At 35.6% G+C, this 13,183-nt stretch overlaps 1 protein-coding gene across 3 annotated transcripts in view; it reads left to right on the top strand.

Annotated features, from left to right (window-relative positions):
- Nucleotides 1-12,654, top strand: part of HNRNPLL (heterogeneous nuclear ribonucleoprotein L like) — a 32,566-nt gene extending 19,912 nt beyond the window's left edge. For 2 of the 3 annotated variants that reach the window (XM_029937912.1, XM_029937913.1), the window contains 6 exons: nucleotides 4,182-4,399; nucleotides 7,170-7,291; nucleotides 7,770-7,971; nucleotides 8,634-8,691; nucleotides 8,783-8,881; nucleotides 11,581-12,654. In XM_029937912.1, coding sequence (XP_029793772.1) covers nucleotides 4,182-4,399; nucleotides 7,170-7,291; nucleotides 7,770-7,971; nucleotides 8,634-8,691; nucleotides 8,783-8,881; nucleotides 11,581-11,636 — 755 coding nt within the window. In that variant the 3' untranslated portion in view covers nucleotides 11,637-12,654. The remainder of the gene's footprint in view (nucleotides 1-4,181; nucleotides 4,400-7,169; nucleotides 7,292-7,769; nucleotides 7,972-8,633; nucleotides 8,692-8,782; nucleotides 8,882-11,580) is intronic. The other variant, XR_003907980.1, reaches the window with a different exon arrangement.
- The last annotated feature ends 529 nt before the right edge of the window (nucleotides 12,655-13,183 follow it).

Here is a 13,183-nt window from a genome sequence, read left to right on the forward strand (position 1 = left end):
TGGTGTTGCCTATTTTCCAAAATGTTTTCAGAATGCTGCGTGTTTAGTGATTATTCTTAGCTGTGAGTTTTAGCGTATTCCTTAGTTTGATTTTTTGAACTCCAGGATTTATTACCCGTGTGTGTGTGTGTATGTGTGTGTGTGTGTGTAGGTATGTTCAAGTTGCTATGGTAGTCTATATGGCAGAAGTGATTGAAACAATCTGTGTTGTCAAAACAGTAAGTGGTATAGAATGAAAATCTTATTAGTTATTTTAATGAGCTCCTTGATCGCTTTTCTTAGCTGTTTCTTCAACGGCATAAATAGTAAATCTGGTCATGTGGATGGCTCTGCTCCTGTAGTAAAGAAACACTTAATAAGAGCCCCCTGTGTGCTTCCCGTAACGGAGGGGTACAAAGAATAGCTCACGGGTTTGTAGCGTAGTTGTGCAGTACATGTGTCATGGCAGTCCGCTGAAGGCTAAACATTTTTTAAATATTTTGCCAAAGGGGTCTGAAAGAATCTGTGAAAGAACAAATGAAGGGCTGAGAGCCCCACTGTGGTGTTTTCTTGGTGTGGATTTTCAGATTTGCTTTTCTTTATGAAATACATCTTTCCCCCAAAATTATATGAACAAAAATCTTACATGCCTTAGAAGAACATTATATTTTTAAAAAGCCTCTGGTGCAAGTCTTTGTCAGTTTCATACCCCAATTTATTTTGTTTCTGTGTGTGTGTGTGTGTGTGTGTGTGTGTGTGTGTGAATTTTAAAACGTAAGCTTCCTTAAAGAGAGGTGTAGAATTCTTTCCATTGGCAATTAAATAGGGATCATTCTGGAGAGTCCTGCTGAGCAGGAATGGTTGTGTAGGGGCATTCATTCTGAGCTCTGTCCATTGAAACAGTTACCTCTCTGAGGAAAACTTGTCTTCTTTTTCCTTAGGGAAGTAAGCACAATAGAGTATAAGAGTAGAGAGAGAGAGAGAGAGATGAATAAAAAGACGTGGAGAAGAGAAGGTGAGGAAATCGGGGGGGGGAAGTAAAGAAGATGGGAGTAGGTGCTAGTGACATTGAGCTTTAATTTTATTTTGTGTTATTTTATTTAAGGGGGGAGAGGAGTGGAGAGAAGGGAGAGAGAGATTGAGAGAGAGAGAGAGAGAGAGAGAGAGAGAATATGAATATCTCCACACAGAGCCTGTTGTGGGGCTCTGTCCCACAACCCAGGGATCATGCCCTGAGCCAAAATTAAGAATCAGACACTCAACTGATGACTGAGCTACCCAGGTGCTCTGATACTGAGCCTTTTTTAAAACATTGCATATCATAGTTGTATCCCTTCAGAGGAGTAGTTCAGCAAAACCAGTGCATTTGCATTTTGGTGTCATATCATAAGTGGCTTTTCTTCTATGATGCTATAGGAGAAAGAGGGAAATGAAAAGATTTAATTTTTTTAATTTAAATTTCTTTTAATGTTTTTTATTTATTTTTGAGAGACAGAGACAGTGCAAGCAGGGGAGGGTCAGAGAGAGAGGGAGACAGAGGGAGACACAGAATCAGAAGCAGGCTCCAGGCCCTGAGCTAGCTGTCAGCACAGAGCCCGATGTGGGGCTTGAACCCATAAACCGTGAGATCATGACCTGAGCTGAAGCCAGACGCTTAACCGACTAAGCTACCCAGGCGCCCCGAAAAGATTTAATTTTTAATTAGATTAAATTTATTCATTGGTTTATATAGCAGTATAAATCTATGCTTTCAAAATTTTTTTAAATTTTTTAATTCGGGGAGCCCTGTCCTATGAGATAAACTTACAGATGCCCTCATTCTCGAAAAGTATGACTTTTGCCACGTTTATACAGATTTTTTTGCTGTGAGCCTAAGAAAAGTTTATATATTAATTGTTAGTATCTTTGGAATGCTCCTGGACTAAAGATTTTAAAGTATCAAGGATGAGAAATGACTTTGAAATGACAGTAATGCCATTTATATAGCATTTTCCCACATCAGTGAATTTTTTAAATTCTGGAAGTATTAGCTTTTTAAGGATCAAAACATTTTGCATGAACTTTTGTTCTAAATATAAAAAGCTTTTAATGATTTCTATTTTGTCTTCTTAAACAATATAGGCAGCAATTTAAATGGCATAGATGACATAATTTAATCCCGATGGCTGAGGTCATAGTTACAAATATCAGTTACTCTCTTGCACTGAATTCAGTCGTCACCTAGGGCAGTGGATCTCAACATTCTTGGACCTTGGCCAACTTAAGTAGATAGAATGGAAGTTCCCATTGCCCATCTAGCACACACGCATCTTCCTAATTTCTATGAAAAAGAAAACTTAGTGATAATAGTGAAGTGTGATTACAGTATAAGCAAATGGTGGTAGTGGAGAGATGGTGTAATATGTATGTGTATGTTTGTGGTGGGGGAAGAATGATTGATATTTGACCCCAAATATATAACAGTCTAAATTAGAGGCCAAAATATGTATAGTTACTAACAAGTAACTCCCCATGAGCTATACTAATTGTTTTAATAAACTACCAATTCCCAGGAGGAAAAACAGTTGAATTCCAATTTAAGTCAACACTGATGATGAACTGATAAGGTGTTTACTTTTCCCTCATGAAGTTGTAGGAGTCCATACTGTGTGTGTGCTCCGTGGTAGTGTTGCAGAGTTGTTTTGAATGGCAACTATATTTAGAATACCAAATCTGAATTGAAGCCCACATAAGTTCTAATAGCGTGCCCTGAATACCAAGATGTGGTTTCTTAGTAACTTACTTAGTAGATGACAGATATCCCTTAGTCTTGGATAAAAATGAAAGTCAGTAGTTGTATATACTCTTGTTGAGAGATGAGGAAAAGTCTTGGGTTTTCGGATTGGTCTCTTGCACGTCAAGAGGACCTTGGCATGTTACCAGAGTCTGCTTCTATAATCACCAGCTCAGAGCACTGAAGATGAATGAGTTTATGTTTCTGAGCTGTGGCTCGCTTGGTTGCTTTTTTTTTTTTTTAATTGAATTACAGCTGACATGCAGTTATATTAGTTTCAGGTTTCCAATATAGTGATTGGACAGACATTCTGTACATTATGCAGCACTCACCGCCATAAGCGTAGTACCATAGAGCGTTACTCCAGTGTTACCGACCATATTCCTTGTGCTGCACTTTTTATCTCTGAAACTTTTTTTTTTCTTTTTGGTAACTGAGATTTTGTCCTTCTTAATCCCCTTCCTATTCACCCCTCCACTCCCACCCTTCTCCTCTCCCACAACCACCAGTTTATGAGTCTGTTTATTAGTTGCTTCTCAGTTTTTCCGCCTCTTCTTGCTGTTGTGAATGTGCCTTATGCCTGCTTTTAGCATCAGTTTCTCCAGACTCCTTCATTCCTGTCTGTTCCCTTCACTTTTAGCTTTATTTTTCTTGTCACTTCCAATCTGTCATGGATGGGAAAACCAGATAAAGTTGTTTAGGACTACTCTAAAGTTAGCATGTTGATTCTTAATAAGGATTCTCAGCGCGAGACATAGATCTGTGTGTGTTTCTGTGACAACAGTTTCAGATACTCAGGCATTATTTTCTTCTGGGTTCTTGATGTTGTTTCAGATCGTGCAGGGTGCTGAATAAATGACACCTTTGAGTAAATGAGGTATTAACTAAATTAGCAGTTTAGTTTCCTAAATTAGAATTAGGGAAATAAAATACTAACTAGAAAGCACATTGTAGTAAAATACATTCAAGGAGGCAGCTTTTCACTGGAATTAAAGAGATGTTCTTTTTCTTATAGATAGTTTCCAAGATTTCACTGTATATGTTATTGTATTATCCTCCAAAAGATGTTGGCAGAAGGTTTTTAAAAATTTTTTGAGGTATAATTTATACATAGAAGCCCAAAGTTTACACTAATTTCCCCTTATTCCCACTATCTGTGGCCTGATTTTGTATACTTTCTGGTTCAACAATACTTTTAAAAATATAAGCTGAAAGCCTGATATATCTGCAGGGGTGTGCAGGTCAATGTATATAGGATCTGATACAGAGAAATACAGATTTTATTAATCCACACAGGTTATATTTGAATATTAACACATTTGAGGTTTCCTGGGACATACACCAAACTAGCTAAGAGTAAGTTTACTTTTGTGTGGCGAAGTGTATCTGCTAAAGTTGTGTTTTGTTTTGTTTTATATCATTTTTATAGGCTCCCACGGTCCGTTATTGCCTTTACCGAGTCGTTACAGAATGGGCTCTCGAGATACGCCTGAGCTTGTTGCGTATCCGTTACCACAGGCTTCTTCCTCTTACATGCACGGAGGGAATCCCTCTGGTTCAGTTGTAATGGTTAGTGGATTACATCAGCTAAAAATGAATTGTTCAAGAGTGTTCAACCTATTCTGCTTATATGGAAATATTGAAAAGGTAGGTTTCGTTTCATACTAATTTCTCTTGCTAGGATATCTAGTAGGAAAGTCTGAGAAGGCAGTAAATACACGTGTCTTCACTTTTTATTGGGAGCCGACAAGTTCTTTTAGTGGTAACCAACGTATGCTAAAAATTCATTAGGTAGGAACTTCAGCAGTTGTTTTTTGTTGGTAAGTGATCAGTATAGGTTGTTGATACTAAAAATACCTTAAAAATAGAAGTCCAAAACAGTTTAATCAATTACTGAAGTATTACAGGCATAAAGCCTGTATTGATTTTATCATTACAAAGAAATTCTGTTTAGCATTTAGCATGTTGAATTGTTGCATTTGAAAGAGCAGTTACGTTCCTGGAACTTGTCCCCAAGTCATGAATTTTAGGAGAGTCCTAGATTTCTATACTTGCCTTCCGAATGCTAGAGTTCTAATATCTTCTGAGGAGCAATGTGCTTTTAGCTTTGTCAGTATTTGAAACTGACCCATGTTGAAAGTGTGTTCAGAACACTCAAAAAGTAGCAAAACATTTAATTAAAGGTCTTTAAAGCTATAACCTTGTTTTCACTAGGCATCTGTTTCCCTGGATTGTGATGTTTTGTTCATTGATATAAATACTTAAAATAATTCCTATCATAAAGCAGATGCTAAACAGTTTTTTAAAGAATCATGGAAAATTTAACTGGGGAAGGGACTGGTAGTCTTAAGTGACTAATTTTTCAATACACTTGCTAATTTGAATTTCAGTACTGAGGTAATGTTATTTTTCTCTATTGTTTTAAGAGATTTTAGTGTTCTCTTTACTACAATAAAAAGATATAAGCATGTGAGTCATAAATGTGTGGGAGGGGGGAGCATGGCTTACATAGTTGGGATTCTTAGTTCTTGGTTTATTAATTCTAAAGCCTCCGTGATCTAGGGAAACAACTGAAAAAATATCTGAAACAAGGATTTCCTCAACATAACAATTTGACCACATTTAGAAAAGAAAAGAAAGAAAATTCCACTTTTGGTCTATGGCTAACATATGGGATATTTCTGCTTATGTAACTAGCCAGGAATACAGGGGATAGATTTAGCAACACTGCAAGAAGTGGTCAAGAATGTTTTCACACAGACGTTTATCTTGGACACCTAGGTGTTATTACTTTGATAACTAAGTGGGCTTTAATGCGTATTTTAACCTTAAATTTATTGTTACTTTTCTCTTTATGCTTATCACATGTGTACATAATCAGAATTAGACAGTTCAATCAACATCTTTAGTATATCTTTGTCTGTTATGTTATTGTAATTGTCTCATGATTTAGAAACATAAATCACTTTGTGTAATGCAAAAGTTTTCTGTGTGCTATTTGAACAATTCTAGTCCCACGTCTCAAAAATTTTTAAACATTTTAAATGATATATTAAGGTACATTAAACTCAGCTATGATAATTCTTTAAAAGACCTATATATAGTTAATTATTCCTCACCTTTTTTTGAGACTTATAAATATAAGAATTACATACATTATTAGATTTTGCAGGATGTTATTGGATTAAATCAATGTATAGAAATTTTGCCCACAAGAAGACAGTTGATTTCAAATAAAGCTGAAAAGTTCTGCTCTAGCTGAGTGTTATTTAAATAAGGAGCAGTATAAAAACGCCAGGATAGCCCATTCAAATGGATAGTTGCCAGGGCGGGTATAAATACTATGTTGCATTTGTTGTATAAATATATTTGTAGTATTATTTTGAGACTAACAAATAAGGGAGTGTATTCAAGGTATCATGAATGCTAGTGGTACAGAGTAGCTATTTTAAGGATTTTCCAAGGGGTGGGGTACCATGCTGAATGATGATCATACTTTAACTTGTCTAACCCTTATTACTACATTGTTACATATTAAAATTGGAATAATATAAGAGATAAGTGTGGCCTCTGTCCACGATGTCCTGAGAACTTGTGAAGTAGAGCCTGTGTTTGAAAGCGCCCCTACCTCGTACAAGCCTTCCTCCTGGCAGTGCTGTCTCAAGGCTGAATTGTATTATTTCTTAGAGTGTCTTGTGTATTGCCTTAACACCATTCTGAATAGTTGGTAATTATTATTTACTTTAAAATTTTTGACCTACCTACCAGAATTTAAGTTTCAAGAAGAACATGTCTATTATGTTGACCATTAATCCCCGGTACCTAACACAGTGTTTATCAAAACATTTTAGGCACCTATTAAATATTTGATGAGTGAATAAATATTGATGAATCCTACTAGATGTTATCATTATCTCCATATTATAGGGAAGTCTGTGGCTCAGAGAAGTGAAGTAAATTGCCCCAAATCACACAGTAAATAGCAGAGTCAGGGTAAGCCTGTGCTCTTCTTTATTGTGCTATATGGTAGAATTATAGTCTTTTTTTTTTTTTTTTTAAGTTTATTTATTTTGAGAGAGGAGAGAGAATCCCAAGCAGGCTCCATGCTGACAGCAGGAGGTCAATCTCCTGAACATGTGGGGTCCAGTCTCACGAACTGTGAGTTCATGACCTGAGCCAGAATCAGGAATCAGACATTTAAGTGACTGAGCCACCCAGACGCCGCCTATCGTCTCTGTTTTTAACCGTTGAATTTTGATAAGACCTAGGAGTGTCTAATAGCACAGCAGAATAAAGTCAAGATTGCAGGTGATCTTCTGTATTTGACATCAACCACTTAAATCATACTATCTTTCAGAAATTCTGTTACTGTAGAAGGGAAATAAATAGTTACCTTTTTGGGATTTTGTGTTTACAGGTAAAGTTTATGAAGACCATTCCTGGTACAGCACTGGTAGAAATGGGTGATGAGTATGCTGTAGAAAGAGCTGTCACACACCTTAACAATGTCAAATTATTTGGGAAAAGACTTAATGTTTGGTAATTATCCTAAGTGGTAAATTTTAAAAGTATTAAAAAAACTTCATTATTTTTATTAGACATTAATTTCAATTTCAGAATATTTTAATATAATTTGAGAGCACATTTGAAACTAGCACCTATAATGTTACCATTTTAGACAAAGTATGTTAGGGTCATATAATTCAGGCTTCTGCTCACTTATACCTAGTTTTTAGTGTTATGATCATAAAACAGCATGTAAAAATGGGCAAGTATTATGTGCAGTTTCCTAATATGAGACTGTAAGCTATGAGTGATGGATTAGAACTCAACCGAAATTTAAATATTCAAATAACTGTTTAAAATATTAAATATTTAAACCACATTTAAAATAGCTACCTTTGTCTTATTTGTTAGAATTGAATGCAGGCATATATATTAACATTTTGAGACTGCCTACTTGCTGCTTTCTACCTAACAAGGTATGTTCTGTACCTTTTTCCTTCCCAATCTTTAGTGTGTCTAAACAACATTCAGTTGTTCCAAGTCAAATATTTGAGCTGGAGGATGGTACAAGTAGCTACAAAGATTTTGCAATGAGCAAAAATAATCGCTTTACAAGTGCTGGTCAAGCATCTAAGAATATAATCCAGCCGCCCTCATGCGTGCTGCATTATTACAATGTTCCGTTGTGTGTCACAGAGGAGACCTTCACAAAGGTAGGTGCTGACATGTAGTTGTGTAGAGTGTTCTTCTTATTTTAAAATTTAGAATATTTTAGCCTCATTTTAAAGTCTTAACGCTATCCATCTACTTTTGATATTACTAGTATTCTGTTACTTACTTGGTACTTTATAGTTCATTCTTTGATCATTGTACTTTTCTGGCCTTCGTTCTGCATTAGTCTTTTGTTGGTTTGTGACTCAGTCTTTTTGAGAGTTGGAATGAGAATGAGAGACCGTACTCCTGGATTCAGGAAGTTCTTTTACTATTCCCTTAAAACTTGCCCCTAACAAAATGTTCTCTATCCCTGCCTTTTTGCCTAAATGGTGGAAATGTTTCAGGAAAGAATTGATCTTCTGGAACTCCACTCCCTACCTTCGGTACTAGATAAATCCTGGTCAGCTCTGAGAATATATATTTCAGTTATAAATCTGTGGTCTTATTTACAGCACACAGCACTGAATTACGTACATAGTTTACAGAATATCACTTTTTTAGTTGATTTTCTCCTACAACTTAGTAATTTAAAAAGTGTTTGACTTAATTCATGCATGCCAGACTTAAATGCTGCCATGAAGTTTATTTTCTTAAAGAATAAAAAGCAGGAATATTATTATTTTGGCCATACTTTTAATGGAGTTTTACATTTCTTTGACAGTTATGTAATGACCATGAAGTTCTTACATTCATCAAATATAAAGTGTTTGATGCAAAACGTGAGTGTGCACATTCCATTTTTTAGGTTTTCTGGTTAAACTGATGACTAGCAAATAACTACTGGATTTGTGTTTCTTTGTTTTGTTTTAGCTTCTGCCAAAACACTTTCTGGGCTGTTAGAATGGGAATGCAAAACTGATGCAGTGGAAGCCCTCACCGCACTTAATCACTACCAGATAAGAGTTCCAAGTAAGTACAATTGTGTTGTAATTAGTCAATAGCAGTTACTGTCAAAACATCAATAATTTAAAAATAACGCAGTTTTTTTTAATTTTAGAGAAGTACGAACAAAAAAGGCATATAAATCCCACACCCCACACAATCCTATGTTAATTTTCTATTGCTTGTATAACAGATTACCACATTCAGCAGCTTAAAACAGCAAGCTGAGGGTCAGTGGTCTGTGGACAGTTTCGCTGGGTATTTCTAGCTTAGGGTCTCTTGAGGTTGCAGTCAAGCTGTTGTCTGAGTCTGCAGTCATTTCAAGTCATGCTTGGGGACTGGGAAATCCATTTCCAACCTCACTTACGTGGTTGTTTGCAAGTCCAGCCAAGTTACACTGACCATTTCATGGCCAGAGTGAGTGATACAGGGAGATGAGAGCAAAAACCAAAACAGAAGGCACAGTGTCTTTTATAACCCAGTATCTGGAAGTGGCATACTATCGTTTATGCTGGGGCACGGTGTGGGAGGGGCTGTACAGGGCTGTGAATACCAGGGGAGTGGACCGGTGAGGCCATTTTGGATGCTGGTTCCTACAATCCCTCTTGATGTTTTTAGAAGAAAGTAATACATACATTTATTTATACGGTTAAAGAGCTGAAACCACATAAGGGTACAAAATGAAAGTTAAAGGTTTCTACAATTTCTAATCTATTTGTCTCCTTTATTCTACCTCTCCAGTGTATGTATATGTACATTTTTAAAATTTACATAAAATTTTTTTTTAATTTTATTTTTTGAGAAAGGGTGCCTGCATGCACCTGTGCACATATACAAGTGGGGAAGGGGCAGAGGGAGAGAGAGAGAGAGAATGAGAGAGAGAGAATGAGAATAATAAGGAGGCTCCTCGATCAGTGTGGAGCCCAGTGAGGGGCTCAGTCTCACAACTGTCAGATCATGACCTGAGCCAAAATCAAGAGCTGGATTCTTAACTGACTGAGCCACCCAGGTGCCCCCACAAAATGATTCTTCTTTTTTTTTTGTTAGCATAAGTAGGGGAGAAGAACAGAGGGAGAGAGAATCTTTTTTATTTTTTCATTTGAGAAAGAGAGAGACAGAATCCCAATCAGGCTCCATGTTCAGTGCAGAGCCCAGTGTGGGGCTCAGTCCCGTGACTCTGAGATCATGACCTGAGCCGAAATCAAGAGTCGGATGCTCAACCAACTGAGCCACCCAGGCGCCCCCAAAATGGCTCTTCTGTACATACTATTCTTTGTCTTACTGGTTTCGCTTACTATATCTTAGACCTATTTCTGTATCAGCACATGCAAAGCTACTTTTTTTTTCTTTTTAAAACACAGGCATAGTAGCTATTCATAGTGGAGATGTACCAGTTTGTTTAATTTACCCATTTCCCCATGAGGAATACTCACTTTAATTTGTTTCAAATGAAATCGTCACTGTTTAAAATGGCCTCTTTTTTCTACCATGCAAGAACAGTCAAGTATTTTAACTTTTGAAGCTTTGTGTGGTGTACTTTGATCCTGGACCTAAGGGGTGTTTATTTTTCTAAACAGTGGAAGAAAAAATATTATTAACTTTATTAGGTGTGATGAAAAAAAGGAAAAATACACACTAAAGATTTATGGGTAGAATAACATATCTAGGATTTACTTTAAAATATTCTAGCTCTCAGGGGCACCTGGTGGCTCAGTCGGTTGAGCGTCCATCGTCGGCTTGGGTCCTGATCTCACAGTTTGTGGGTTGGAGCCCCGCGTTGAGCTCTGTGCTGACAGCTCGGAGCCTGGAGCCTGCTTCGGATTCTCTGTCTCCCTCTCTCTGATCCTTCTGCCTCAAGCTCTGTCTCTCTCTGTCTCAAAAATAAAAAAACATTAAGAAACAAAATTAAAAAAAATATTTTTAAATATATAAAATATTATTTCTATATGTGTATATTTAAAAATATACATAAATTATATGTATATTTGAGATATAAACAAGATAGTATATGAATTATAAACTTCTTGGAGTCAGGAACAATTATTTTTTTGTCCTCTCCAGTGTCATGCAAATACTTATTTATATGCTTTTTCCTTTATAAGAATGTTTTTTTCTTAAGGATAATAGCTTTTAATACATTAAGATACCAGAATTATTTCTTTGCATAATTAAGTGAGTAAGAATTATTTCTGCCTAGTCTGAAAAGTTTAAAATGTATAAAATGGAAAAATTTTTGTGGCTCATTCTGTCTTTATTGAGTAATTTTAGAATTTAATACTAGATCTTCTGGAACTTCTTCAGTTTATTAAGATCTTCCTCTACATTCCAGTCTTGTCCCACTTCGCAGCCTGTATTTGAATTGGCTTTTATAGAGGAGCTGCCATTCTAATGTGTTCTGCAGAGTGAGCTTTGCTGGCGGACCTAAGCCTAACCCTGTACTGCTTACCAGCAGTGATTGATTAATTCACTAAGAAACATTGAGTGTCCTGTGTGTCAGATAGTGTTCAGAGCAGTAGGAATGTGGCAGTGAACAGAGTCCCTTCCTTCATGGAGCTTACCTACTGGGAGCGATGGGCAGAAGTAATCTTCCCCTCTCCTTACATAGAAATTTTCCTTCTTTATTTCTGCTCCTGATGGTATAAAAAGGTGAAATAATTGGGCTAATTCTAGGTAATCTTGAAAGGTTGATGAAGTGTGCTATAAACTTTGTTTTTTAATTTTTACAGATGGTTCCAATCCCTACACATTGAAGCTTTGCTTTTCTACATCATCCCATTTATAAGAAGAGAAGAGCATGTTAGAATTTATGTTCACCTTTATTACAGTTTTAAAGCTACACTTCATTAAAAAAAAAAATCTAAGATTGTTGATCTAATGTTGCCTTGCTTACTTTGATTTAAGATCCTGTTCTGTAATAAACAAATATTTTGCCTTGAGTAAATTTGTTGTAAAGTTAAATATTGAATTGTTTTCATTTTAAAATAGAGTATCACAATGTAGACTATCTACAGCTTCCTTGTAGATTACGCAAATAACATGATTTCTAATCTTATTATTTTTCTTCCGCAGTGAAAATATATTTGCATTCTTAATGCTAATTATCTGCAAGTATTTTTCCATTGTGTATGAGATTAATGCAGGTGAAAGTATTGCATTTTAATATTATAGAATTCCTATTATATGTTTAGATGTTTAAGTATGTTGCAGTTATTCATATTAAACATAACTTGTATTTATTAAGTATTTTAATCAAGTTTGAGAATAACATTGCACATAATGAATTTTAAGTACTAAAGATTTAGCTGATTTTATATTTCTGAAAGGCTAACAGACGTGGACACACTTGTACAGTATGCACTCAAACTTATTTAAATCGGTGTAATTTTTTTTTTTAAGTCATTGTCCATTTGTATTGACATGCCTCTGTTTCTAGTTCCAGTTTGAAGATTTTATAAAGTTACAACAATGAGTTAATGTGTTCATTTTCATTTGTTGCATGTGACTTGATCTTGAAAACACATCTGGTATTTGGCATTGAGATTTTAATAGAAGTTATGATTAACAGTTACTCTTCTTGCTAACCTGAGATCCCTGGGTGGGTTTTAGGGAGTTCATGAACCCCTTAAAATTGTATGTAGAATTTTGGGTACGTGCATTTTTATTTTTTACTCTTGAATCCATCAGTAACATATGTATTTTTCTATATGGTGCAAGGTGTAAGGATCTAATTTTATTTTTATTCCAAACAGATAGCTGTTTGTTTCAATACCATTTATTAAACATTCTTTCCTCCATTGGAACTGGTTTTTTTCCTTTTTTTTTTGGAAAATAATATATCTCAAGGAGGTGTGAAGACTAAACATGGTATTAAGAGACTACAGCACACTTGTTACCAAATTCATAGCTTGTTTATAATAAAAATGCAGTGTAGCCATTTTATATTCATCTTTGCTAAAAGGGGAATATGTTTCCTCTACCTAGAATAACTGAAGTCTATAGTTAGCAGTAGCAGTTTTGTGATCTTGAGACTTTTAAACAAATTTTCAACAAGAAGTTCTATTTAACTCTTTTGTAAAAGTTTTATTTTGAATTCTAACGTAAAAAAGACAGTTTGCCTTAATGCTCTTAGAAACAAGGCAGGGGTTTCAAAAATTTTAGGGCTATTGAATAGAAAGTTAAGATGGAAAGTAAACACACGATAACATTTATTTCCCCTTGAATTTTAACAGTTGTGGATCAGTGTCCCTTTAGCCCTCTACAGATCTAGACAAATTTAAATTCAATCTAGAGGCATTACACGGAACCCAGTAAGTTGTGCCAAGGGTCACT

Source organism: Suricata suricatta, chromosome 4 (genome assembly GCF_006229205.1).
Source record: "Suricata suricatta isolate VVHF042 chromosome 4, meerkat_22Aug2017_6uvM2_HiC, whole genome shotgun sequence".
In the NCBI taxonomy this organism is placed as follows: Eukaryota; Metazoa; Chordata; class Mammalia; order Carnivora; family Herpestidae; genus Suricata; species Suricata suricatta.